The sequence below is a fragment of the Trichoplax adhaerens genome, genomic scaffold (genome assembly GCF_000150275.1).
Source record: "Trichoplax adhaerens TRIADscaffold_3 genomic scaffold, whole genome shotgun sequence".
In the NCBI taxonomy this organism is placed as follows: domain Eukaryota; kingdom Metazoa; phylum Placozoa; class Uniplacotomia; order Trichoplacea; family Trichoplacidae; genus Trichoplax; species Trichoplax adhaerens.
This window is the reverse complement of record NW_002060945.1, coordinates 660112-686067: the sequence shown is the minus strand read 5'-3', so window position 1 is coordinate 686067 and position 25956 is coordinate 660112. Positions and strand designations below refer to the sequence as shown.

The window sequence follows — 25956 nt, the reverse complement described above, 5'->3', positions numbered from 1 at the left end:
AGTTTATAACTAAAATATTGTTTTATGTTATCCTGTATTTATTGCCTTCGTCAAAATTCAAGTTTTCGCTACATTCATATTAAAAAATTTACGAGAAATTTATGTTGATCACTGACGCCAAGGGATATAATTCTGGATTATTTTCATTGATAAAAATGCTTTAATTTGACAACTGCAATCGTTTCTGGTGTTTCTATTTAAACGCACTCATAGGTAATTTTTAATTAAATAAAGAAAATATTAGCACAATTAATCTAATTTACACTGTCGCCTGAATCATAATGGGATATTTTTCGTCTCAGATATTCCACCTTATCGCTAAAAGAATCAATAATCCTCCATTCGAAATGCGGAATCTAAAAATTAACAAAGTAGCTAGCATTATGTACACATTGATCAAAGTTATACGGGAGTGTAACACTACTGTTGATAGTTGTTTAACTACCGTGATATAATGTAAAATTTACATTAGACAGGCCCTATTGGATCATACCTGTATTACGTTATATCCAAATTTTTTGAGATGGTTCTTCTTTAATATAGATGGACCAGTATAAAGCTGATATTTGCGTAGAAAGTGAGTTTTCCCATCAACTTCAACAATATAACGCAGTCGATTGTTTTTAGCTAATGGTGTATATAACTCAGTAGTTGTTTGTGCTTTTTCTATAGGGATGGGTTTTCCAGATAAGTCAGTTTCAAAGTATAAATCTGTACTATATCCATAAGGTGTAATGAATTCACTTTCTAAGTATTCAGGCGATACTATACTTTCTAGAGCTGCAGTCACATCCACATGAAATGAATATGAGCTAGTTAAGGATGATTGCGAGGTGGTATTAAAGGTTTTACGATATTTATTTAAATAATTACGTAATAACTGCGGGTCTTGACTACCATATTCATCAATGGAGCCAATCGATAATGCAATTTGATGTAGTTGGCATTGTGTTTCATTTGGTAAAGCACCACCACATGCTATAGCAACAAGACAAAGATACGATTATTTACACCAGCACAAATGCTCTTATTACCCATTGTTAAAGCAACTCTATTCAAGAAAATGTATTACTGTACCTGTTGTAGCTTCTTTTAGAAATTGCGGATTCATTACTGCAGCAACAATATTTCTAGGTTGTCTGTTAAGTACTATCAACGACCATACAATCCTAATGATGAGTTCATGGGAGGTAAATCTTGCAGGTGGTGATCCTTTTAGCCAATCAGTTACGTTCACTTTATTGAATTTTTCCAATAATTTCGAATCGCAACTATTCATTTTTGCGAAAAAGTACATAAGATCTGCTAAATCACGAAGGTGCCAGTCCTTCAACCTACTAAAAATTATTTTATCAGTGAAAGCTTTAACTAAATTTGGCTCATAATAACTGACTTTAGCATATGATAACGCAATATTTGCCATTGCTTGTGGTTCCATATTATGTAATTTTTTTATAGTACTTTCAGCAACATCATGAAATAGTTTTGGAATCATATAATTAGATTTAGCAAAAGCTAATAATAGGTTGGATAGATTTTGTGCAGAAAACTTGCGCATTTGGACTAAAGATTCATCAGCAATAACATCGAATAATTTGTCATCGAAATAGTCTAAGGAAACCAAAGACCAAGCAAATATTGCTAAAGAATCAGGATTCATGAATTTTATCCTTTCCATAGCAGCGTTACCTAAAATTTGAAGAAAAGCATCATCCTTGTTACCAATATTGGCTAACGACCAAGTCACATTGGCAATTCCTTTTCCATCAAGCTTATTAGCATGAAATTTAATGTAGAGGGTTAACTTTGACCATAGCCTTGTATTTTCTCGACCTAATATACTTAATGAATGGTAGAGGCCAGCAGCTTCTTGAATTTTAAATAAGGCTAAATTTTCCTCAGCTTGTGTATCAATTAGATCATAAAATTTGCTATCTTGATATCCTAGTTTCGCAAAAGCGTGATACAACTGATTGATATCGTGTCCAGTTGCAAGCTTGTGACTTCTGAGAGTAATTGTCTTGATTAACTTGTCTACAATGACATCGCTTTTTAGCTTTGGATAATTCGCTACAGACCAACTGACCAATGCTAGTTTTTGAATAGGTAACATTTCAATATTTGATTCTAATCCGGTTCTTACAGCTTGCAACATATCTAAGTATTGCCAGTTTTGACATTTAAATCTCCCTTTAGCTAAGCTCCAAGCTAGATGAGCGTAATTGAGACCAGTCATCGTTTCACTCCTTACCGTTACAGCCTGACATAATCGTGCAAAAATTCGATCGTTACATAACTTCTTCCGTTCATAATAAAGGCTCAATCTTGATACTCGATCAAAAGCTGTAATAATATTGATATTGTCGAAACCTGGCAAATGAGCCTTGGTAACACCCAATAGCTCGCTGACTGAATTACATCCTATAATTTCGCGATTTATGTAGATTGAAGAATCTCCTGTTGTAGATTGCTGTACAAGTGATCTCCTAATGGCAAGGAGGTAGCACACTTGTGGACGATGGATCGCTTGTTTACAATAAGAAAGCCACATTATCTTACCATATGCATATAATGTAGCATATATTTAAGCGTTTATAATGATCAATAAATGAAATGAAAGATCTTATAGGCACAATCCAGCCAATTTTTCTATCAAGCTCATCAGTATCTAGGCAAAATTTTGCCGCAGCTGTTGGGAAAGCATCGACTTACTAGATGTGCAGTACTATACTGTACAGTATAAGCTTTCAATCCGCTGTAGGTTATATAGTGTATTGTATAGGCTGCCAAGTCCTATTTTATACAGTAGACTACCTTCCGTAAGCGACTGCAGGCAAATGCGCTTCATTCATCGATAGTATAACGCAGACATTAGCCTGGACAACTATACGATAGACCAGCATGCAAAGCTCATCGTAGAAACTCTATACAGAATCAATCCAGGCAATGGTTGGCTAGCAACCATTTCCTTCTTTCTTCCTAGAAGACGAACACCGAGAGCTACTTTGAAGAGGCTTCGATCAAGCTATTAAAGGTTACTAGACCTTAGGGATTCTATCACCATGACAGAATTTAGATCAATATTTGAGATTAGATGTACTCTAAGATGATTTATTGCACGCTTGATCTGTATTCTAATTATTATTATTGAGTGGCTACAATTTCATAACCTAATGTATAAAGTCAAGGAAAACACCAATAGCTTGATGGTTTTGCAGACCATAGGTGAGTATATTACAAGATTATGTTGTGATTAAGATAGAGTTAATTAGAACCGGTAGAATAAGTAAAGGAATCATTATTGGGATATCTTTATTTGATGCTATATCTCGTTAATGTCTTTTTGTTCAGCTCAATCCATAAAAACTCTCCTTGGTTGCAATAAAAGGTAAGAACAAATGCCTCAACAGTAATCGTGGTAGGAAGGAATTTTTACTACTCAGCTGTAAATCAATTGAATCTAGATGATAAGCTGCTATTAGAATGGCTAGATATATATGAGTATGCCAACATACTATAAATTATATGTTTTATAAGTATCAAATGCTTCATCGATGAGAATGACGAAACCGCTGTCAAATTCTTGCTCACACCGCTAGATTTCTTACAAAATGTAAACATCCTTGTAAGTCATTCAGTCTACAATTTAGACGCTAATCTATATAGTTATATCTATAAATTATTAACTGTGGACTACTAATGCAAATATTGTTTCATATGATAGCATCCGGCAATTCATGTCATTGCGGAGTCCTGCAATAAACACTGCAAAGAATACGGTACATGTAGTACAACATTATTAGTTATAGCTGGATTACTAGCTAAAGAAACGGAATGCCTCAATAAACAAGTAAAATTAGTTCTTTGTGCTTAATGTATAAAATCTTTTGAAGAAATTCATGAGTAAAATTGATGATCTAATAATTAAAGTATTAATTTAGGGAATTCCAATACATGTCATTACAAAATTATTCGATGAAGCATTAGCAATTTGTATCAAGAAATGTGAGCAGGTGGCGATAAATTTGTCGAGCATGAGCTCATGGTCTATCTTAGCTGAAAGTCATGAAAACGAATCTAATCTTTCACCAGAAGAAAGCGATGAAAATAACTTATACGTAACTAGAATTATTAATATGCAAGATAAAAACGACTTTAGTATCTTTCTGAAGGGAACATATGATAAAATCGCCACAATGTCAGAAACAGATTCTAAAATTTACACAATACTATCTTATCTAGGGTAAGCTATAATTATATATCTTTACTACTGTTTAGTGACACGGCTATCCAAACTGTTAATGCATTATTTTGCGCAATTAAAATTAACAAAAGTTCATAAATAAGACGACATTAGATATTAAATATCTTTTATTAATACTTTGACGTTGTTCGTGACTGTAATGGATGTAGTAAGCCTTATGTCAGTGTCGTAGAATTTTTTGGCATTTACTTGCTGCTGATTAGAAATAGATTTAATGTTAATTTCTCCACCTATGTTGTAGTCAAAAGTTAAGCCGTGGCGATTACTCATTAACCAGACTTGCAATAGATGCTTTATGGAAGCAATACCAAAATTCAAGTACTAACGATTTAAGTACATGCAGGTACTTTAAAGTTACATTTATCTATGATATCGTCAGAGAAATTCTAATGGGAACAATAAAACTTAATGAACAGATTTTATCTCGCCACAATTGATACAATCGAGATACTTGGTCCTCCAGTAGCAGAGTCGACATTGATTTCAGGCATTGTCATTAATTGTACTAGTGAAGCATACTCGTTATGTGGAAAACTTAACAAGAAGAAATTAAATATAATCGTAAGTGATTAAAATATATTTAACTATTTTATTTTATTTATGCTGATACAGAAGGTCACTTAATAAATCCTACTGGTTATTACCTTTCGTACTAAAACTGTGGGTTACGCCTATTGCTTGTTTTAACTATAGTTACTAAATGGCGATATCACTTTTCAATTTCGACATATTGGATATGAAGATAAATATAAAGAAGTAACTTATATAACAGCTGATCAATTAAGTATGGAAAGAAGAACAGAACAGGATAGATGGCTGAAGAATATCGCTGATATCCTACACAAGGTTAAAGATGTTTATGTTTAACTCTTTTATAGATAGTTAATTTGTAGCCATAATTTCATCTTATTGAAAAATTATTCAGAATGACATTGGTTTACTTGCTGTGAAAGGATACGTTGATCAGCGCATTGTGGATCTTTGTCATAGCAATGATATAGTATTATTGTCTGCGTTAAGTTACAATCAACTTAAAGCTTTGTCGTTAGCTACCGGAAATGTTATCTTGACGTACATTCCCGACTTTAATGAGGTATATCGTTCGACACAGAAATAAACATCTGGAAATACTCAATCATTTATGAATAGTTTGCTAGTAGTAGCATACTATTACTTGTAAATAAAATTCTGCCTTTTATATATTTATTCATCGATGCTTACGATGATTTCATTTCTAGGTACAAATTGGACTTACAGTCACAGTACAACAATGGGTATGTGGCTGGAACTCTAAGAAAACTATAAATAAAAGGACCAATAAAGCTGTTGTATCATACCATGTCTTAATCCAATGTGAGGTAGGCCATGATATTGTACAGTATATTGCAAAGGGAAATATATACACGCTATTTCATTCTCCGTAATTTGGATATTAAAATGGACAAATTAGGCTCCGAAAACTACTTTGCAGATGGCGGTCATACATGGTAGTAGTAGAGCATCTCTCAAGAGTGCAACGCAGCGCTTCAAATCTTGTTTAAACCGGATTTACAATGTTTTACACTTTGGCAGATGTTTACCAGGAGGTGGATACACAGAATTGCTTTGTTCTGAATATCTTAAAAGTAAGTTATACTCCTATAAAATAGTAGGTGAAAGTACTTAGCTGCGATAAAATTTACACAAGTAGTAGCTAATTCGCTAGTTAACTGAGGTGGTTATAACAATAAATTTACACGTAGTATATCAGTACTGTTCTTTTAAGGACTAGCTAGGGCTTTATTATAACTCATGAATATATTATATAATGTCAATAGTTCAGAAAAAGTTTATACCGCCTTCTAAAACAATGATAATAGGTAAATCTATTACAATTTCTATATTTCATGATATCAATTAATGACTTTATAGATCATAAAGTGATTGCCAACGGAATGGATGATGACAACAAATCTGTAAATAATATTTGGTCTTACGAACTAAGCTTATATCGTTCGATTGTATGGACTGCGTTTATCAACGTTTTAGATGATTATGTTGCTACTATATTACTGAACGACGAGTGTGGTAATAAATTTGAAACACTCAATTTAGTTCATCAATTCAAAAAGCAATGTATCGATATCAGTAAAACTAAGAATTTTCTTTATTCGTGGCCAGTACTTGACGACTTCACTGGTAAAACAGCAGCTTGGAAGCAAGCAGTTCACATCGTTAAAATTTTGGCTCATAGCGATTATGTGATCATAACCGATGTAAAATAAAATATTTTCACTTAAAAAGTATTCCTGTACAAAGATTATTTTTTGATTTTATATTATATTTTAATTAGATCGCTTTGTAGGTGGTTATTATTCTTATACACTTAGTATACAGTACCATTTACCGTAGTTGATTACAGCTTATCAATGAATATAATTTAGTCAGCAACCCAGATAAAGGAAAAAGAATACAAGCAGATCAATATCAGTTTATTTAAAAATCTCATTAATACATAACGAAAATTAATTGATCTAGATAGTACGTACAGACATTGACTTAATCCTACCGAAATCTTACACCGTTAAATCGTGCTTCAATCTCTCATAATACATAAGTTTGTCATATATCATACCTTGAAACATAATCTAATAGAGCTGATAAGAAGCTAGGGTAATGAGTGGAATATACAATATTTTTACAAATAGAAACTGTTATCCAAAAAAGAGCCGGTAGTTCTAGCACTTAATATATTTATATCATTTTAGGCTACCCGCAATACCAAATAATGCGGTGCTGACTACTCCTGTCATTGAATATATCGTCTCAAGTGAATCAATGTTAAAATTGCAAGCAAATATTAAGCGTCAGCACGTAAGAACCTCTAACACTGATGACGTTATCGGATACACCTATGGCAACACTATAGCATTCGTTTCGATATCGTCATGCAACAAGCTGCACTGCACGGCTTTTCAAGCCCATTAATGTTTTACTATTTCTTTAGATTAAAATGTTTATACAGCCGTAAAAAAACTAAATCTTAGATGAGTGTAGTATTTAAGGCTGCAGTACTTTTTCTTATACCTAATCACACCATTAACAATATAGGTGAATTATAGCTATGTAAGTAGAACATGATATAAAAATTTAAATATAAATAATAGAATCTTTATATATTTGTAATTCTGTATATGGGATCTGCCAGAGGAATATGTCGATCTGGTCCATGAATCTCATGACAACGTTTATCAAATGCGCTAATCATCTTCTTAACGATGTCTTCGAAGAAAAGGCCAGATAACTGATTATGGATAGATGAATTAAATTCAAAGATAATCTAGAATAGGAGTTGGTTAAAGAAAGGCAATTAGTTCTTTCGAATGCAGATAAGTAATTTAACAAGAGACCATAGGCATTTGCAACTATGAATACATAGATATCCACCTCAAATTCTAAAAAACAGGTATTGGGATTATTTGCTAATCCAGGGCTAAATCTCCACGTAGTTTCTAAATGCTTAAATAACCTTCCATCTTTGCAGACGGCCTAAAGGTGACAAAAACGATATCCTAATCAACGCTTTCGTTACCAACAGCAAAACATTTATTTTTTAGTAGCAATTACGCGGCGTATACTACAACGGTAATACTATTGCAAAAAAAGTGCGCGTATAGAGAGTTTAGGATGTCATAGAGTATTATATAGAAGAAATTGTCTACTTCTCCAATTACTTACTCTGGCTAAAGTTGGACGAATTAAGGTGACTACAGAAGTATATGTCTCTGAGATAGGAGGAAAACCAACTTCTAATGTTGCTAAAAAACCGTTAGGAATTGGGCGGACCACTTTAGAGGAGCGACACCAAGGAATAAATTCAGCGTAGTCAGTCACATCGGCGACAACTTGAAAGACTTCGTCAGCTGAATATCTACACGAGGATAAGAAATAGATGAGATAATGATACTTGACAGCTAATCACTATAGGGATTTTGTTGATGATTATTTTAACTGACAATTAATCTGTGACTCGATTAAAATAATAATATTTAGAATACAAGACGCTATTATAACCAGACGTGGGTAGATATAAAAAACAAAAAAAACAGCAATAACAGTATAGAATCGAACAGTTTTATGAGTATTTCAAGCAAATTGAAGTCGTTCCATTAGAAGTAACCATAACCATAACACCAGTGTCTGTATGTAGTGTACACTGTACAGTACAGTATCATTTTGTATCTATTATGCTAGTAGTAAAGTTTTCCAACGAGTAGAACACTGTTTTGACAAAGATTACAAGAACTGATACTTGAACTGCAATTCATGCGAAATATCCCAATGAAAGATATAAAGTCATCGTCTATAGCTAAATCGATGATAAGATACCATCAAAACACATATAAGATTGATAAAATCAGGAAAAAATTCTTTTCAGTTTTAACTCTCCGCTACGACGACTTGAATCTTCATGTACACTTACCCGACTAAACGATGATCACGATATTCATTTTTCTTGGATGGTGTTCGAAATGGATTGCTGAAGAAAAAACGCCTTGGTTGTTTGGTTACAGTAGTATTGAAACTAGGAATAGGTCTTTTTGTGACATTAAGTAAGAATCTATTGACGAAAAGGAAGGGAAAAACATCCAATTATTTCAAATTGCAATTTACAGTACAACGATCGTTCATAAAATAATGCACTGTGGAAAACTACAGTAGTGGTACACCGGGAGGCATTGAATCAACCATGTCCTCCATGTAGCACAATATTGCAAAGTTCCATTATTATCACCTTGTACAGTAGATGATGATCATTTTTCGACATTATTGTTGATACATACTATCGATCCGCATCGCACCTAAGGCTATTACTATCTGTATTTGTTTTCATACTATCTAAACTTAACCGTAAATCGCTCATTTTGTTACCATAGCGTCAGATTGCATCATCATTGGGTTATTTACAAACATGGCGGAGCAAACTGGTGGTCTATCTGCTACGATGATGTAAAACAGTGGTATAACGTATAGAATCGTGTGCTGTAAACGATAGCTACATTGTAAAGCGCTTATAGTTGTATCAGAAAAAAATGGCTAGCCGAAATAAGGGAAAGAATATACCAATTTTTACAAGACTCTACCCACTGTTGGAGTGAAAAATGGCTGTCAAGATATATCAGCGACGCTTGATTCAACAACAGTGATACATGATGATTATTGAAAAATAATCCAGTGATGGATCAACATTTGCATGACATTGTATGCATTGATATAGAGTAGAAGTAATGTACTATTATTGAACATTTTCAATTTGTAGTAAGAGGAGAAATTATAATGGAAAAAGAGCATTGGTAAACAGCGAGGCTGTCCAATCTCATTTATTGATTTGCCTCCTTGAGCAGTTTTACGTATTGTAGGGTTGGAGCACATGTACGAGTCGAGTCAAGTGGTGCTATTATACTTATGGGCGGGTTAGGGGTGGGTGGTGTAGAGCGCACAGTGACTGTCTAAGCTATTTTTACCGTGGTTGAAAATGATGATCATGACAGCTACCAATATCAAAAATTCAATCTTTTCAACAGACCTTAGGCTTGAAGGCAGAGAATTCAATGTCCTAGGTCGTAAATTATTATTCAAAGTAGATAGAGCTCTTTTTCCAGCAATTGTCGTCGCCATGAAGTGGATTTCCGTCAGTGGAAGTGATCGATTTAGGTTAATTAAGACGGAAAAATCCAAACTCTCCTTCCACCTTGGACTCTGGAGTGCCAGTGGCCAACAGGCGTACGTTGGAATAAATGCACTACGCTGGCGCAAGCTGGCTGATCACGGACTCTACAGTCCCATACACCAGTGAATTGTGCAGTCTACACTGTAGAGTTGTTGTTTTTTTCATCTACCGTGACGTTACGACTTGCACGCTTGCTCAGTAAGGAGCGCAGACTCAAACGGTATCCGATCGTGGGCCACGATCGGGTCAGCGTATCCCCAGCGTACGTATACCATATGTCAGTCAGCCGCTATGCATAGCTCGGTACAGTACCGTGAAGATGACGCTACGGGCTGAGTGTCACGTCCATTCTAGGCAATCAAGTCAGTGGGCACAAGTGAACAACTGGTTTTCAACTGCCTGGATAACCGGTTTTGAATGGCAATTTTCAATCCTGAATATTTCTGTTTAGTCAGTGTACAGTGTATGCTAGTCTACCTCCTCGCCATTGATTTGATCTTAGTGACTGCCATCTATCCAAATGATTTCCTCGACATCCATTGATTATGGATATGTTAAAGCAGATACACTTTTTTATAGCTCGGACTTGCATAGGGTAGATACTCGTTGGCACAGCAATCGATCGTCACCAATCGTCATGGCTACGAGCTACTGGCCTACTGCTTCTGCCATGATGTAATATTCTGAGATCCGACGTACGATGTGCGTGTAGCCGGTTGTAAAACCTTGCTCAGGTCTAGTTTGTACTATACTGTACAGTATAGTGTATACGGAGGTAAGAAAGTATGGGAATGTCACGGGACTACTTACTGACAAAGTTGACTAGGCTAACGTAAAAGCACTTACTTTGAGTAGCTGACTAGCTGCTACAGATTACTATCCGAATTTGTCCCAAGATGTAGCAAGAATATTACGTACTACCACTAGAATGCCTAAGAACTACCCTTGTAAAAGGCTCATAACCCGTAGAAACAAACGCTGTACTAAAATGTACAAAACAGCTTTATTGACAGTGAACTCATTCCTCACTCTTCTCCCTTACAATGAAACACTGTCAGCAACAATACTTTCTTCAACTCTATCATTACGGCAACGTAATGTAAAAGGGGAAACATGAAAATTTTCTCCAATTGAGGCATAGTGTAGTAGAGATCTATATTTTACGGGATATATATCAGGTTTGAAGGAAATGATCTACGTGACTGTAAGGCAATTGAAAGAAGAGTACGCATGTCATTTCGTCACCTCAAGACGTTTAAGTACTGCTTCGGGCACGACCATGCTTTGCATACTACTGTACAGTACAGTAGTGGATATCCCTGTACAGTACAATACTGTAGACTACAGTCTTGAGTACTACTGTAGAGCCAGTACTGTACACTGTACTCGCCGACACCATATCACGACCACCTTGTTTACCGGCAGCAACTTGACACTACCGCTTGGCAAACGGGCACGCTAACGCTGACCCCATACTAGCCAATAGTCGTTGATCCATGCTTTCCAGCAGTACGGTACTGGAGTAAGGGTCGAGCAGAATAAAAACGATCGCCCTATTCACTTCACCCTACCGGTTAGCTGATTGCCAGCCTTCAATGTGCAGATGTTGTCTAGACTTGCAAGCAAGAGATTAGTTTCTTCTGTCAAGGTAAACCGATAAAATTACTATGGAATAATCCAATCAAAGTATCCCCTTTCATCGGAAGATTGATCCTTTGCTTTTTTGATGAAGGATACTCGTATTTACATTCAATGCTACATCATAAATTGACCATCATCGAATGGACATTTTTACTTCATCAATGTGTCGTCACATCAACCAAACTAGCAACCTACAGTACAGGCTGTACTACTAGTACTGAGATATCATTTCTATTTAATTGACATGAAATGGAATTCCATTTTTCCATATTGTAGTACAGCAGACACCGGCCGTCATGGCGCTTCCAAATTTCAATTTTTTCTTTTTCTTCATATAATACTAAACAACAGTACTGCCATGCATATGGTGAATTCTGTGTGTCAATTGTCACCCTTTATTAGTCTAATCTCTCATTTTTGATACAATTGCCCTGATATGGAACATCCACTCTACCGATAGTTAAATCAGGAGTTGGATCCAATGAGCTGAAATGACAACCTGAACGCATGATAGCCTTGATTGCTAATTTATCTTTGTTTTTGCGCTATTTCCCCCGTTCATTACGCCTTTCTGAAGCCATTGATCCGGTAAGGCAATAACACCCGTAACGATGCTTACTCCCCAATTCAATACAATAGCTCCCCAACGTAAAAATTGGAAGGATCCGTGGTCTTTTCAATCGGATCGATTCCACTTTGTTGAGTATTGTACACTATTTAGAATTCTGCACTTTATACGTAAACTATTCAGTACGAACTACCTTTTCACCGCAATCAAAAATAGCTTAAAAGCCAATGATTCCGCTAGCTATTCTATCAGCCATCGGCTAAATGCGATACAACTCGGATTTTTGAACTTAGTCAAATCGATAATACGTATGATGATATGTATAACTTAGGCCTGTTGCATCCAATGGTATCATTGATGCCTTTCTAAAACTTTTTGCAAATTTAAAATTCATAATGGCTATAATCGACAGTGCTTGTAGTACGGGAAAGAAATTCTTAGCGACGGTTGAGCGGTATTAGTAGTCTCTATTCCAATGTAGTTTGGTACAGTAAATCCTAGGGTGTAAAACAGAAATCCATCATTGCTTTCGTATTTTACAGACAATTTAAATGGATAAATTCTAGTTCAATCTATCCGGTAAAGAGATGGTCAGAGAACTTTTACCGTAACAAGTTTCGTAAATAGGTGATGCACCGACCTAATCGATTGCATACATGCGTTAGCTACTTCGGAAGCAAGTGTACGCTGCACAATGGTATCAAATTCTATCCACAAAATAGTATTGCCTAGCTTTCAAAATTAGATCATCCCATTGACGAGTAGTATGTGTAAAATCGAATCCTGTCTTCTATATACTGTAGATTACATAACAAACTGATATGGCGTGATTATCTGTATACGGAATAGAAATACTGTGTACTGTACAATAACGTTTGACGGATTGCAATTTATAGCGAGTTACATGGACGTCTTGATAAGTTTCTGCAAGACAGATAAGTCACCTATTCACGGTAGATCAGTTGATATCCATAATAAACTATCGTAAGTTACTGATAAAATGATAATACAAAAGCCCTCCATGCTCCGCGATGCACGCTGAATTAAGAAATGAAGGCACAAAAATGAATTTTATTGCATGCATAGCGAGACGACGGGTCTATTTTCCTATCGATAACACTCCACTGATTAGAAAACGTTCTACCGTTATCGATATTGCAGCAAGCCTCTCAAATGCAAAATACGGTCACTTATCGTACCGTAAAACGATAAATTTTCGTAATTTGCCGCACTTGTATACGCTCTATCGAACTTCTCAATCTTGATATTGAACACCATCATCCTTTTTGGTGATGGCAATATGCGCAAAGTGAAATATTGTTATTTTCTTTGACATATACAATTGTACATGTACAGTATATGCATATGCAACATAAATAGCGCCGTCGTATTTTAGCCCTACTTGGTACTGTAGTTGGAAGAATGAGCATTTTACTACTGTAGTTTACACTTGCATTCAAATTTGAACTAAAATTTCTCCATTTTTTTTTGCAGCAGTTGACTCCTTCTGTCAACTTCATTGGCGCAAGAACAGTCGCGAATGAGGTTTGAATTTCATGAATTAAATAGGGATAGGAAAGCCCTTTGTTTACAGCATTGCTAAATTATTACGGCATGATATAATTACAGAGTTTACGTGATGCTCTCGAGAGGCTAGTTCCCGAAAAGCAAAAGGAAGTTGCTGAATTTCGTAAAAGCTATGGAGACAAAGTGATCGGAGAATATACAATTGGCCAGGTACTGTTAACTGAATCGCAATACTATTTCAATATTTGTGTGGGTTCTTCAAACCATTTAAATTCTAAATTCTATGCTTGACAATAAAGCTTAACAAATATACTATCTCATTAAATGTTATTATTACCTAGGCCTACGGTGGAATGCGAGGTATTAAAGGTCTCGTTACCGAAACTTCGCTACTCGATCCGGATGAGGTAAATACTGCCTTAATCCTAGTTATAATTTTGAAATATCTTTACATTTGCGTGCTTATTTACATGTTACAACTATCGAATAAACATTTACCAGGGAATTCGATTCAGAGGTTATAGCATCCCGGAATGTCAAGAAGTAAGACAAAAAAAATTTACAAATTCCAAAGTAATATCGTACTGCTATACTGTAACTTTCTGAACGATACCTGATGATTACAGATTCTACCTTCTGCTGATGATGGTGCTGAACCTTTACCTGAGGGCTTGTTTTGGTTACTTGTAACCGGAGAAAAACCAACCAAAGAGCAGGTATATGGCTTTGCGTTATCTATTTTTTTATTTGTGCAAAGAAATACAAATTTACTTAACTGTATCTATAGGTCAAGCAACTTAGTAGAGAATGGGCTAATCGTGGAGCTCTACCTTCGCACGTCGTCCAAATGGTTAATAACTTTCCTGCAGAGCTACATCCCATGTCGCAGTTTAGTGCCGCAATCACTGCCATGAATAGCGAAAGTAAATTTGCTCGCGCTTATGCAGAAGGCGTAAATAAAGCGAAATATTGGCAGGTTAGTAATTGTTGTTATATTACTGATTGGTTTACAGTTCAAAGTAATAATTTCCAATTTTTTCTAATTCCATATTTTAAGTACGTTTACGAAGACTCTATGGATTGCATTGCAAAATTAACGTCTTTGGCAGCAACAATTTATAGAAATTTGTATCGTGATGGTAAAGTTGGCGCTATTGACGCTGATAAAGATTGGTCTAGTAATTTCACCTCCATGCTGGGATACGACAACCCACAATTTACAGAGTTAATGCGCTTGTATTTGACAATCCATACGTGAGTTTTTCTACTGCTAAAATCAAACTGATTTATAGAATAGTCTTATTGGTAACCATTCGTACATGAATTTTTCTTTATTCATAGCTAATGCTTATCCATACATGTATTTCAGTGATCATGAAGGTGGTAATGTTAGCGCTCATGCCACTCACTTAGTGGGTAGTGCCCTATCAGATCCCTATTTGTCATTCGCAGCTGGAATGAACGGCTTAGCTGGACCTCTTCATGGTCTTGCAAACCAAGAAGTATTAGTTTGGGTAAATAAACTACGAGAGACGTTGGGTGATAATACTACCGATGATCAGCTTCGAGACTTCATCTGGAATACCTTGAAAAACGGCCAAGTAAACTCATTATTTTTCGCTTTTACAATTCCGTATACTTTGCTAATTATATAGTTTCATGAAATGATAGAATATTACTAACTTTTAGCTTGCCATTTTAAACAGGTTGTGCCAGGCTATGGACATGCAGTTTTGCGTAAAACTGATCCCAGATATACGTGCCAGCGCGAATTTGCTCTAAAACATTTACCTAATGACCCAGTATTCAAACTTGTTGGACAAATCTACAAGGTAGTACCTGATGTGCTTCTTGAACACGGTAAGGCAAAGAATCCATGGCCAAATGTTGATGCCCATAGTGGTGCATTATTGCAGGTAAATACTGTTGTCAATACCTCATTTTTATATTACTAGTTCTGCATGATAGTCTTGACATTATTTTTTAATTACATTTATTGACTTTTTCAATTCATTTTTGCAGTATTACGGAATGACAGAAATGAGCTACTATACTGTACTCTTTGGTGTATCTCGAGCATTAGGAGTTTTATCTTCTCTTATATGGGATCGCGCTCTAGGATTGCCTATTGAACGTCCCAAAAGTATGACGACTGAAGCACTCAAGAAGCTTGTCGGTGCCAAGTAATTGAGCAACTATTTTAACCATTAGGCTTTTGTAGTTAATCCTTTAGTAGGTAAAACTTGTTTTCATGCATTTGATTTAATCATTTATGACTAGCTAATCTTTTATCATCTATATGGTGCCGTGTTGTGATGAATAAAGTAGCATTTTGCGTAGACTACCGGCTGGTAATCTATTTTATTTACAGATAAAATTCTGTTATCGATTTTATATGTGGGTATTAGTGCTGATGATTAAGCCTGCCTTTTAGCATGATCATTGAAAGAGGTTCAGGACAGCTAAAAATCTTATTGATGCAAAAAACCCTTAGCCCTATGTTGGGTAGTAATGGCTAAATATTTGCCTTTATAACTTGTATCAAATACTTTTCTATTTTGGTCGTATTGTATTTTAGCGTACTATGTAGTTAATGTTACACTGGAATCGTCAAAAATTCTACTCTTTTAGTTATTTTCATATCGCTTTCGGTGTATAACATCTTGTAATATTTTGTAAGCTTCATACTATAGTAAATGCACTATTGACAAATCAAAGACATCTTTAGACAAGAAATCTTTATTAACAAAGTCAGCCTTTTCTTAAGTCAATAGCTACAACTCGTGTTCATTATATTGCCTGACGTTAAGGTTGCAAATAGTACATTCTAGTAAACGATGAATATTTTAAAACGCCGCCATAAGCTGGGAAACGAAGTTGTTACTATTGCATGATCATACTTAATTTACTACTGTATTTTTTCATTTCTTAATCGGTAAATACTCCTAAGAGATCGCCGTCACGGTACAAGTACAATTCCTAAAGTTGAATAAATAAAAGTTATAAAATAGTTAACCTTGACGTTATAAGCTTAGAAAACAAAGAAACCTAAAGTACGAACCTTATCCTCCATATTCAATTTAGTGCCACCGTATTCAGGTAACATAACTTTATCACCAACTTTCACCGAGGTAGGGATCAAGTCTCCTTTCTACAAAAATTTTGAAGCGTAGTAAGTACCAAGAGTATCTGCTGATAATATTGAATAGCTTTTAAGTAATTCATGTACCTCGTTCACATTTCCTGGTCCAGTGGCAACGACAGTTCCCTTAAGAACTTTGCCTAGGGAAGCTTCTGGCAAAAGTACGCCACCTTTTGATTTCTTTTCAAACAATGATACGCAAAATCAATGACAACCTTTACCCTGAATATAGGTATACTATGTAGCTGCAGGTTTACACTGCATTTTAACTATATCGTATACGCAATCGTTGACTACTTTAGCTCTCGATCACCACAGCAGTGACAAGTTAACCTTAAAGGGTTAATCTACGAATCTGATCTATTTACGTATAAGGATATCAAAGGTTTTAAAACTTTGATCCAAGACTGCTGTGTCATACGTTATATACAGTAAATTGTAGCGTGATTGAATAAGCCAATACATGATGAAAGTACGTACCGTTGCTGCAGCAAATTTTTCTATTAATACCCTATCAAATAGCGGTTTGAAGTTTCGTAAAGCAGCCTAAAAGTTGAAAATTGAATACAAGCTTATAAATAACGAGTAAAATAATCACAATTAGTCAATTTTTCTCTCTGCAGTAGTACATTCTATATTGCTATCAATTGAGTCTAAATTATTACTACGCTCATATTTGAGCAGCATCTATCAAGTAAAGAGTATACCATGGGCAATTCAAAGACAGTTGAAATTGTTCATGCATGCAAAGCAGCCGTTATTGCTAGTCTACCTTACTGTGGGCCCCGACAATCGTACTGTACTGTATAAACGAATTATAAATTAGGTTTGTAAATGATTAAATTCATGCTTGCAATATGCATTCACCAGCCGCGCAGTACTGTAGTTATGAATGAGCCAGTGACTGTCTTACTTTAACAGTAAATACTGTCAACCATTCCTGGTACTGTAATCATAATGCGCTAACCACATGTACAGGTATGCTAGCAGCATGCTTAGCATGTAGCCAACTCGTTTAGTAATTGAGTTACAGCATGGAGTAATTAGAGTGACCATTCTATCAAGGAAATGAAGTGCACTATAGCAAATGCTATCTACGTCTTCACATGTGCTACTAACCAAGTTCAATACTACTTTTTAAAGTATGACATTCAATGCTGACCAGGCAGTCATGCTAGCATACCATAACTAAGTTAAAAGGCACTACAGTAAATCACTAAACTGTGTGTACAACAAGCAACATTGCAGCGCTATTTCTAATGACAAGTACTATCAGTGTTTGGCTCTAGTATGTAGTGTGAATACTGAATAACTTGATGGGATCTTTGCTACCAACTATGAGTCAACGATTATGACTGCAATCTCCTAGCATACGAGCTGCAATGGCGACAATTTGTCTCAGACTGTCAGCTCCAATGGAGGTGCATGTCATTGAAAACTATTTCCAGATATCAAGATAAGCTATTGTACTCGTCTACTCGAACATCAAATTACTCATACTATAATGGATATTGACCATCATGCAAATCATACCATATCGAGATTTTGCTTCTTCTTGCTCGGATCAGATTGAAAAGTCCAACTACCTTTCTGATGAAATCGCCCTTGGCCGTGCTAAATAACGTCGCTAGACTAGCTTTGACTGGCTTTTTGTCGACTTGCAGTATTGTATACTAATGGCGTTTCTTTCTAGTATGATTTGTGTCGGTGGAGTTGGTTGACCCTTGATTGAGTGGAACATATGTAACTGTACAGTACCTACAATGCTTGTACAGAAGTGTACTGTACACTGTAGACTTCGTACAGTACAGTACCGTACAGTGGTTGACAGCGCGTGGTGTACAGTACAGTACTGTACTGTACGCTTTACAGTACTGTACTGTATGTCCAGCCGGCAGCCGTCCTACTGTAGTTTAGGAATGGAATCAATGTTCTGGAATTTTCGTTGCACGTGTGTGCAGATACGGTCACGGTAGTGGAACAGCCAGGACTCGGATTGGCCATACGGAACGTCTGTCTGTATGATAACACTGTTCACTGAACAATGTATCGTACTGTACTACACCATGACACATGTGTCACGCTGATTAAAGGTCGTGCGTAGTACGTCGCGAGATAACACGCCTGTACCAAGCGTCCCTTTAAAGGTGAGCCGTGTTGCGTCATTGGCACGTTGCATCACCTAGCAGGTTTTGCTGCAAATTGAGCATTGAGTGATCAAGTCATTGGGCATTTCACTAACCGTTGGAGCGCTTCCTTTTCTCCAGTGATATTCTTCTTCCTCGTTATTCACAGCTGAAAAACGGCCGGTAAGTGCAATGCATGCATTTTATTCCTTACAAACGAGGCTTACAATTTGGCTACTACGATTTAGTTGAAGGGATAATAGGATTGGTGTGGAATTATTTTGCAATTCTCGGTGACATGGATTCCATTTTTGCATTTTCCCCTTTTTTTGTGGCCCTCTGCACTGTACTAACTTTACAAGGTCTATAGTCTAGTCTACTCCAGTATGTTACTCCTACGCATTGACAGCATGACACAGGCCTTGAGCAAGTATTCATGGTGCAATTTCCAATGCCTATAGGTGGATTGAGATAGAGTAATATTATCATTCATTTTTTTTCCACAAGGAAGAAATCAATCCTACCTGTGCTACATTGACCCAACCTAATTCTCTACTGCAATATATTACTTTGCACACTTGCAGCAACGTAGTTGTAGCACATACTCTGCGACACGATTGGATGTTTCATGGATCGATTGATCTTATCCTTTGCAACAAGTTGCAAAGACGTTGATTCACGTCGATCTCACACTCCTCTAGATGTGTAGTAAAGACTAGTAGCTTACTAATGTCAGTAAATCAATAGTAATAATGTACTCTCAACCATTTCACCACTTCTTCTCTACCTTCCTCATTGACTATCACAGCGATTAAGCTTAAAAAGTAATGCGCTAGAAAACGAATCAGACTTCAACCAGGTTTTCAATCAATTACTGTACATCCACTGGATTCTACCAAGAATGAATATACCCTCAAGGGAATACTATACGTATTTAGTAGTCCATGATAGTAGTAGTAGTTCCAACATTAGCGGCAATGTCCAGCTGGATGATAAAAATCTTATTCTCAATAGAATCAAAAATGATGTTCTAGACATCAGCTACCGCATACAGGGTAACTAAAAATACTGGCCGATGTGCTTACTGATACAGCATTACCGGCCAACTAAGGATGATGCAAGTCTGCATGTTCTACATAGACTGTGCAGTATAAGGCACAAAGTCTTGACCACTTTCTTCGCTCGTTTGTTGAAAAGCAAGGATTATACGGAATACAAGTCTGCTGTTGTTGTACTGCTTGGGTTGATGTCAGCTCTCGATTTTCTTCCATTTCATCCATGAAATTACTAATCGAGTACATTTTCATTCCAACAATACCTGCATTTAGCTATCATACAGTCACTCATATCACACACAACTGATCGTTTATAGTACCGATTTACTTTACTTTAATCATCGACTACTAGAAGTCGATGCTTTCATGCACTGAACTTATATTTACGCCATTCTTGGCTAATTTATCATAAAACTAATAGTTTACCCCTCATCTGTTACCTACAGCTATACACGTATGATACTGCCTTGCAAAGTAAATGTTTTTTTGAAAGCAGTTACAATCTCACGACTAAGAATCATTTAATCTAACTATTCACGTATTATGTGAATAATGTAAAATGTGATAGCAATTCATCACTGACTTATACGCGTATGTAATTCAATTATCAGTAGGATGTATCGTCTACGTGATATGATTCGACCGGCATTAAATGCCGTTAGCCCTATTGTAAGATCGCAATTAGCTAGAAATTATGCCAAAGAGGTAAAGTTCGGCGTAGAAGCAAGTAGCCAAATGATCAAAGGTGTTAATGTCTTAGCTGATGCCGTAGCTGTTACTATGGGTCCAAAGGTAAGCACTATTCTATGCTATACTGGATTGAAAGATGCATGTTGTTGAAATTGAGTATTGGGCAATACCCAATTATACTTGGAAAACTTAATGAACTATTCTTTTAGTGCATTGCCTTGCGCTGTATTTGTAAATAATGTAATGTACATCCACTAATTTAGTACCTAATCTTTCTATTACTTGATACAGGGTCGCAATGTTATATTGGAACAATCTTGGGGTGGACCGAAAATTACCAAGGACGGTGTAACTGTAGCCAAAGGAATCGAACTGCCTGATAAGGTGAATAATATTGGAGCACGTTTAGTTCAAGATGTTGCCAATAATACAAATGAAGAAGCTGGTGATGGTACCACTACTGCTACTGTTTTAGCTCGTGCAATTGCAACCGAAGGTTTTAAGAAGGTTTCCATGGGTGCAAATCCACAGGATGTTAGACGAGGTTACTAGCTCTAAAATAGTAACCAAAATCTTGTAGCTATTGACTTTTAAAAGTTGTAAGATTACAGTACTAGTGTTACGTACAATAAACATCTCATGCTATTTATCTATCCGTAATTTTCATAGGTATCATGTCGGCTGTTGAAGTTGTAGTCGAACAACTGAAACAGCTTTCTAAGCCAGTTACAACACCTGAAGAAATTGCCCAGGTTGGTATAATTGACCACGTACTGTATAGTTGTGATAAAAAAAGTCAATATCTTGTGATTATTAATACTACAGGTAGCAACGATCTCCGCGAATGGAGATAAAGAAATAGGAGACCTTATTTCTTCTGCGATGAAAGCAGTCGGAAGAACAGGTGTGATAACAGTTAAGGATGGCAAAACAATGAAAGATGAATTGGAAGTCATCGAGGGCATGAAGTTCGATCGTGGTTTTATCTCTCCGTATTTTATAAATACTAGCAAAGGTAAGAACAGATGCTGTTATACAACTATCCCTCAACCGAAGCACTTTCTGATTTATTGTATCATTTATTTTCTGCCGTTCACATCCTTATAGGTCAGAAAGTAGAATATCAGGATGCTCTCTTATTATTATGTGAAAAGAAAATATCTAGCGTTCAACAAATTGTACCAGCATTAGAGATTGCCAACACCAATCGCAAGCCTCTAGTTATTATTGCAGAAGATATTGATGGTGAAGCATTAAGTACTTTAGTACTCAATAGGTATTTTCCCGTTGTAAATACACTGTATAGCATTGTTTATTATTAGCTCATAATGCGCAAATTACTCACCGTTCTATCGAATTCTCTAGACTCAAGGTTGGATTACAAGTAGCCGCTGTTAAAGCACCAGGTTTTGGAGATAACAGAAAGAGTACTTTGCATGATATTGCTGTTGCTACTGGTGGAATGGTTAGTACGTTTTAAATTTATAAACTATTAACACGTTAGTAGGTATAAAATTTTGGTGTTATTTTCTTGTTGAATAGGTTTTTGGAGATGAAGCCATAGACACTAAGATTGAAGATATTCAACAGCAGGACCTTGGCATTGTTGGAGAAATTGTTATTACTAAGGATGATACACTCATCTTACGAGGCAGAGGTGATCCACAAGCCCTTGAAGCTCGTGTCCAACAATTACAGGAAGATATAGAAAGTACCACTTCCGATTACGAACGTGAAAAACTAAACGAACGCCTGGCTAAACTTTCTAACGGTGTTGCTGTTTTAAAGGTATTTTCTACGATAGCAAACTATGATGTGTTTTGTACCAGATTCTCATGATTATGTTTTATTTGGTAGGTCGGTGGATATAGTGAAGTTGAAGTAAATGAAAAGAAGGATCGCGTTAATGATGCCTTGAATGCCACTCGTGCCGCAGTTGAAGAAGGTATTGTACCTGGAGGAGGTGTAGCTTTGCTACGATGTGATGCAAGTTTGGATAGCATCAAAACTGATAATGAAGATCAACGAATTGGTGTTGAGATAATCCGTAAAGCGTTGCGTAGCCCTTGCTCAACCATTGCATCCAACGCTGGAATGGAAGGAGCAATAATTGTAGACCAAATAATGAAATCCTCCTCAGAAATTGGCTACGATGCCGCAAGTAACAATTTTGTAGACATGATGAAAAATGGTATCATTGATCCGACGAAGGTTGTCCGCACCGCTATAACCGATGCCGCTGGTGTAGCATCATTACTGTCGACCGCTGAATGTGTAGTAGTAGAAATGCCAAAGGAAGAAAAAGATATGCCTGCAATGCCCGGCGGTGGAATGGGCGGAATGGGTGGTATGGGAGGTATGGGAGGTATGATGTAAAGATGAATCGCCCATACATAGCTGCAAAAATTTTGTGAGGTCTGCGTCAGTTGCATTCGTATGCATGATTACCTGCATCATGAGATAGCCTTGGTTACTATCGTTGAAAGTTCTTTTAATTAAAATATCTGTTCTCATTCTGATATTATATAACTATCGACTCTGCAATACTTACTAACTATTATCATATTAGTTAACCAAATAAAACATTTTAGCAACAGATCTGAGACAGTGAGTCAATTTACTGCGTATTTTCTAGTAGATTAGCAGCTAGAATTCGCAATTGTTCTTGCCATGTGAGAACAAGCTGGTATTCCTTAATTTGCATCTTTGGAGTAATCTTGTAACGACACGAAGAAAATTTCGCAAACTGACAAATAAACGGCTATACGCGTAAACTTTCACATACTACCACTAATGATCTTAGTTTCTATTTATTATAAATACGATTACGAAAGATCAACTGTTTTTAACTACTATATAAAATATACGGATATCAATAACATTGGAAAACATAAGCGAATAACTATGTGTGATCGTTAGGACGGAATACAGTAGCTGGTTGTACGCAAATGTACATATGTCCGTCAGACTACCAAACGTGTTTTCATACGCTTAGGTCTGGTATACGTACGTATATGCCACTGTGTGAACATCTATAGTACGAATATACTTTAATATCAGCATCGTACCAGAAATAGTATTTTCTTTATGTAGTTAATTTAGAATTCAGAACATAATATTGCGATACCTAGATGCAGTAGTATAACGTAATTATCTTAAACCGAACCGTAAACAGATGTAAATATAGTAAGATGGCATTCTACATGCTATAAAGCACTGATATTCTTGAACTCTTTACTATAAACTGTTACTGTTGATAGTTAATTATATAATTATTAAGTACAGAAAGGTAACAGATGTTTATTGATGATGCGTGTTTCTTAGAAACTGCACTAACTTGTAGTCAAGTCTACGTACCTAACCACTATTACGATGCTTAATCAGTTGCATACGTTGTCATGAGTCAGGATAGCAAAACCAATACAAGTAAATGATGTTCACGCTTTATAGATTGGTGCTATGATTATAAACTAGATAGCATTTAACAATACTGTTTCTGATATTATAAGAAAAGTGAGAAAGTAAACAATTTGTTATTTATGTACTAGTACCGTACATTTCAAAGCATTGCAATCCTAGACATGAACCTCTTATCAACTGGATTAATTTGCAACACTATAGTTATAATTACTAATAGTAAATCTTATATATAATTTATTTTTTGTGTAAAATTTACTCATGAGATCCAAATACCCGCATTACCTAATTCGCTAGTACAGTACTTTTTGGTAGTCAATTCATCTCAAGCACCTATTTTCATCGCATAGAGAAATAAAAATGAATTTTAAATTATAAAGGTATAGATAGACGAGGACATCTTTTAAAGTATCGTTAATATTTTTATAACGAATTAATACGTAGATGCAAATTAATTACATTTGCTAATCGAACATAATCTTTAATAAGTTTAATAAAACTAATTTTTCGATATATATTTATGCTCGTACTTATAAATCCAATTGCAAATCAATAGGTGAGAAAACCATTATTTATTGCATAGTTATGATACTTTCGTAATAAATTAATACCTAGACACAAATTTGTTACATTTGTTAACCAAATGCGATCATTAGTAGATTGAATAGAAAAATTTACAGACGTAAGTATTTATTAATCTCATTTAAAACATCATCCAAAAAGAAGCATTTTAATTTCCTGTATAATAAACTCAACCTTAATCTTAGGCTGGGCGATTAATAATTGTGCCTTCAAAGGCAAATTGTAAGACTTGAATCTATAATACCAATCCTTTGCTACGTAACTGGGGAAATTACTTTATCAGCAATGCTATAAAGATACAAAAGTCCCTCAGCAAATGCTTCACGGACAATGGTAAATAGTATTTACCATTCAATCTGATACTGGTAATTGGTATACGTAAAGTAAATTATTTAATAGAATTGGTGAACAAGAGGTTAATTTACCTGCACGTGGGTAAGCGTCGTGGTTTAATTCTTTACTCTTATTATAGTATTACGCACGAAATAATTATATAAAGCTGTAACAGATGTACGGAAAATTCATAGTTTTCAAGTAACATTATAGCTCATTATCACAACTGAACATACTACAGCAACAGAGAGGTTGTAATATAGTGGTGGAATGTTGAAGATGTTTTAACTGATAGAATTCACAAATACATCACTAGTAGTAAATAGTTATTGATAATTTATAATCTGGTAAACGGAAGATGAGTTGATTTTGCATCAATATCTGTAAACTGCTTGCATGATATTCCTTATTTCACTTTTTTAAAGCGCCACCATCCATATTAGTGAATTAATTGACATTCTGAATTTAGCAAAAGAAGCTCTAATGTAAGTATGAAATGTTAAAATTTTTAACTGACAAATTTGTCCAGTGTTTCACTGAGAGGATCTATATCTAATGCGAGTTTACAGTATATACCTAAAAGGATAAATCAAGAGAATAAATTAATGAATTTTATATTACTCTACGAAACTTATTTAGAAATATATTGCCTATTTCATTTTTCATCGAGTGTTACCGCTTTTGTTAGTAAAGCTACCGGTTGAATAGAGTAAAGCTTTTCATACAAACTTTCTCAGCAATTCTATACTGGCTAATTGCAATATTAGTTACTTCATTTAGACAATTTCCGATGAATAACTAGTAAAATTTTTTTAAATCTTAGCAACGACTGCCTAATATCTTTCTGATATCACCTGATTCTATAATAGTAGAGTATCGCTATTACAAATTCTGTAGGCAT

General features: G+C 35.6%; 6 protein-coding genes across 6 annotated transcripts; 3 read left to right on the top strand and 3 right to left on the bottom strand.

Annotated features, from left to right (window-relative positions):
• Positions 1-254: 254 nt before the first annotated feature.
• On the bottom strand, positions 255-2551 carry TRIADDRAFT_54076 (uncharacterized protein; the record flags this gene model as incomplete). Its single annotated transcript, XM_002110222.1, has 3 exons — positions 255-356; positions 494-978; positions 1078-2551. The coding sequence occupies 3 exons, from the start codon at positions 2549-2551 to the stop codon at positions 255-257; spliced, it is 2061 nt and encodes a 686-aa protein (XP_002110258.1).
• A 622-nt stretch (positions 2552-3173) lies between these two features.
• On the top strand, positions 3174-6528 carry TRIADDRAFT_54075 (uncharacterized protein; the record flags this gene model as incomplete). The annotated part of the gene is made up of 13 exons (XM_002110761.1): positions 3174-3225; positions 3352-3388; positions 3538-3625; positions 3725-3850; positions 3942-4243; positions 4506-4607; positions 4681-4825; positions 4958-5110; positions 5190-5357; positions 5503-5622; positions 5715-5889; positions 6082-6123; positions 6176-6528. 13 exons carry the CDS (start codon positions 3174-3176, stop codon positions 6526-6528), a joined length of 1863 nt encoding a protein of 620 aa, XP_002110797.1.
• Positions 6529-7415: 887 nt separating this feature from the next.
• Positions 7416-8173, bottom strand: TRIADDRAFT_22596 (uncharacterized protein; the record flags this gene model as incomplete). The annotated part of the gene is made up of 3 exons (XM_002110221.1): positions 7416-7583; positions 7691-7792; positions 7982-8173. Coding segments are annotated over 3 exons (462 nt in total), but the record flags the coding sequence as incomplete, so codon positions are not given.
• A 4405-nt stretch (positions 8174-12578) lies between these two features.
• Positions 12579-15897, top strand: TRIADDRAFT_54073 (uncharacterized protein; the record flags this gene model as incomplete). The annotated part of the gene is made up of 12 exons (XM_002110760.1): positions 12579-12637; positions 12726-12762; positions 13678-13728; positions 13813-13920; positions 14052-14117; positions 14212-14253; positions 14337-14426; positions 14498-14686; positions 14768-14964; positions 15080-15311; positions 15417-15626; positions 15733-15897. The coding sequence occupies 12 exons, from the start codon at positions 12579-12581 to the stop codon at positions 15895-15897; spliced, it is 1446 nt and encodes a 481-aa protein (XP_002110796.1).
• A 741-nt stretch (positions 15898-16638) lies between these two features.
• Positions 16639-18414, bottom strand: TRIADDRAFT_37293 (expressed hypothetical protein; the record flags this gene model as incomplete). The annotated part of the gene is made up of 5 exons (XM_002110220.1): positions 18386-18414; positions 17333-17398; positions 16940-17032; positions 16772-16861; positions 16639-16689 (listed from the first exon to the last, which is right to left on the bottom strand). The coding sequence occupies exons 1-5, from the start codon at positions 18386-18388 to the stop codon at positions 16639-16641; spliced, it is 303 nt and encodes a 100-aa protein (XP_002110256.1). The 5' UTR covers positions 18389-18414.
• A 2234-nt stretch (positions 18415-20648) lies between these two features.
• Positions 20649-23099, top strand: TRIADDRAFT_54071 (uncharacterized protein; the record flags this gene model as incomplete). The annotated part of the gene is made up of 8 exons (XM_002110759.1): positions 20649-20825; positions 21015-21267; positions 21393-21475; positions 21549-21738; positions 21831-21999; positions 22089-22188; positions 22266-22511; positions 22581-23099. The coding sequence occupies 8 exons, from the start codon at positions 20649-20651 to the stop codon at positions 23097-23099; spliced, it is 1737 nt and encodes a 578-aa protein (XP_002110795.1).
• Positions 23100-25956: the final 2857 nt, after the last annotated feature.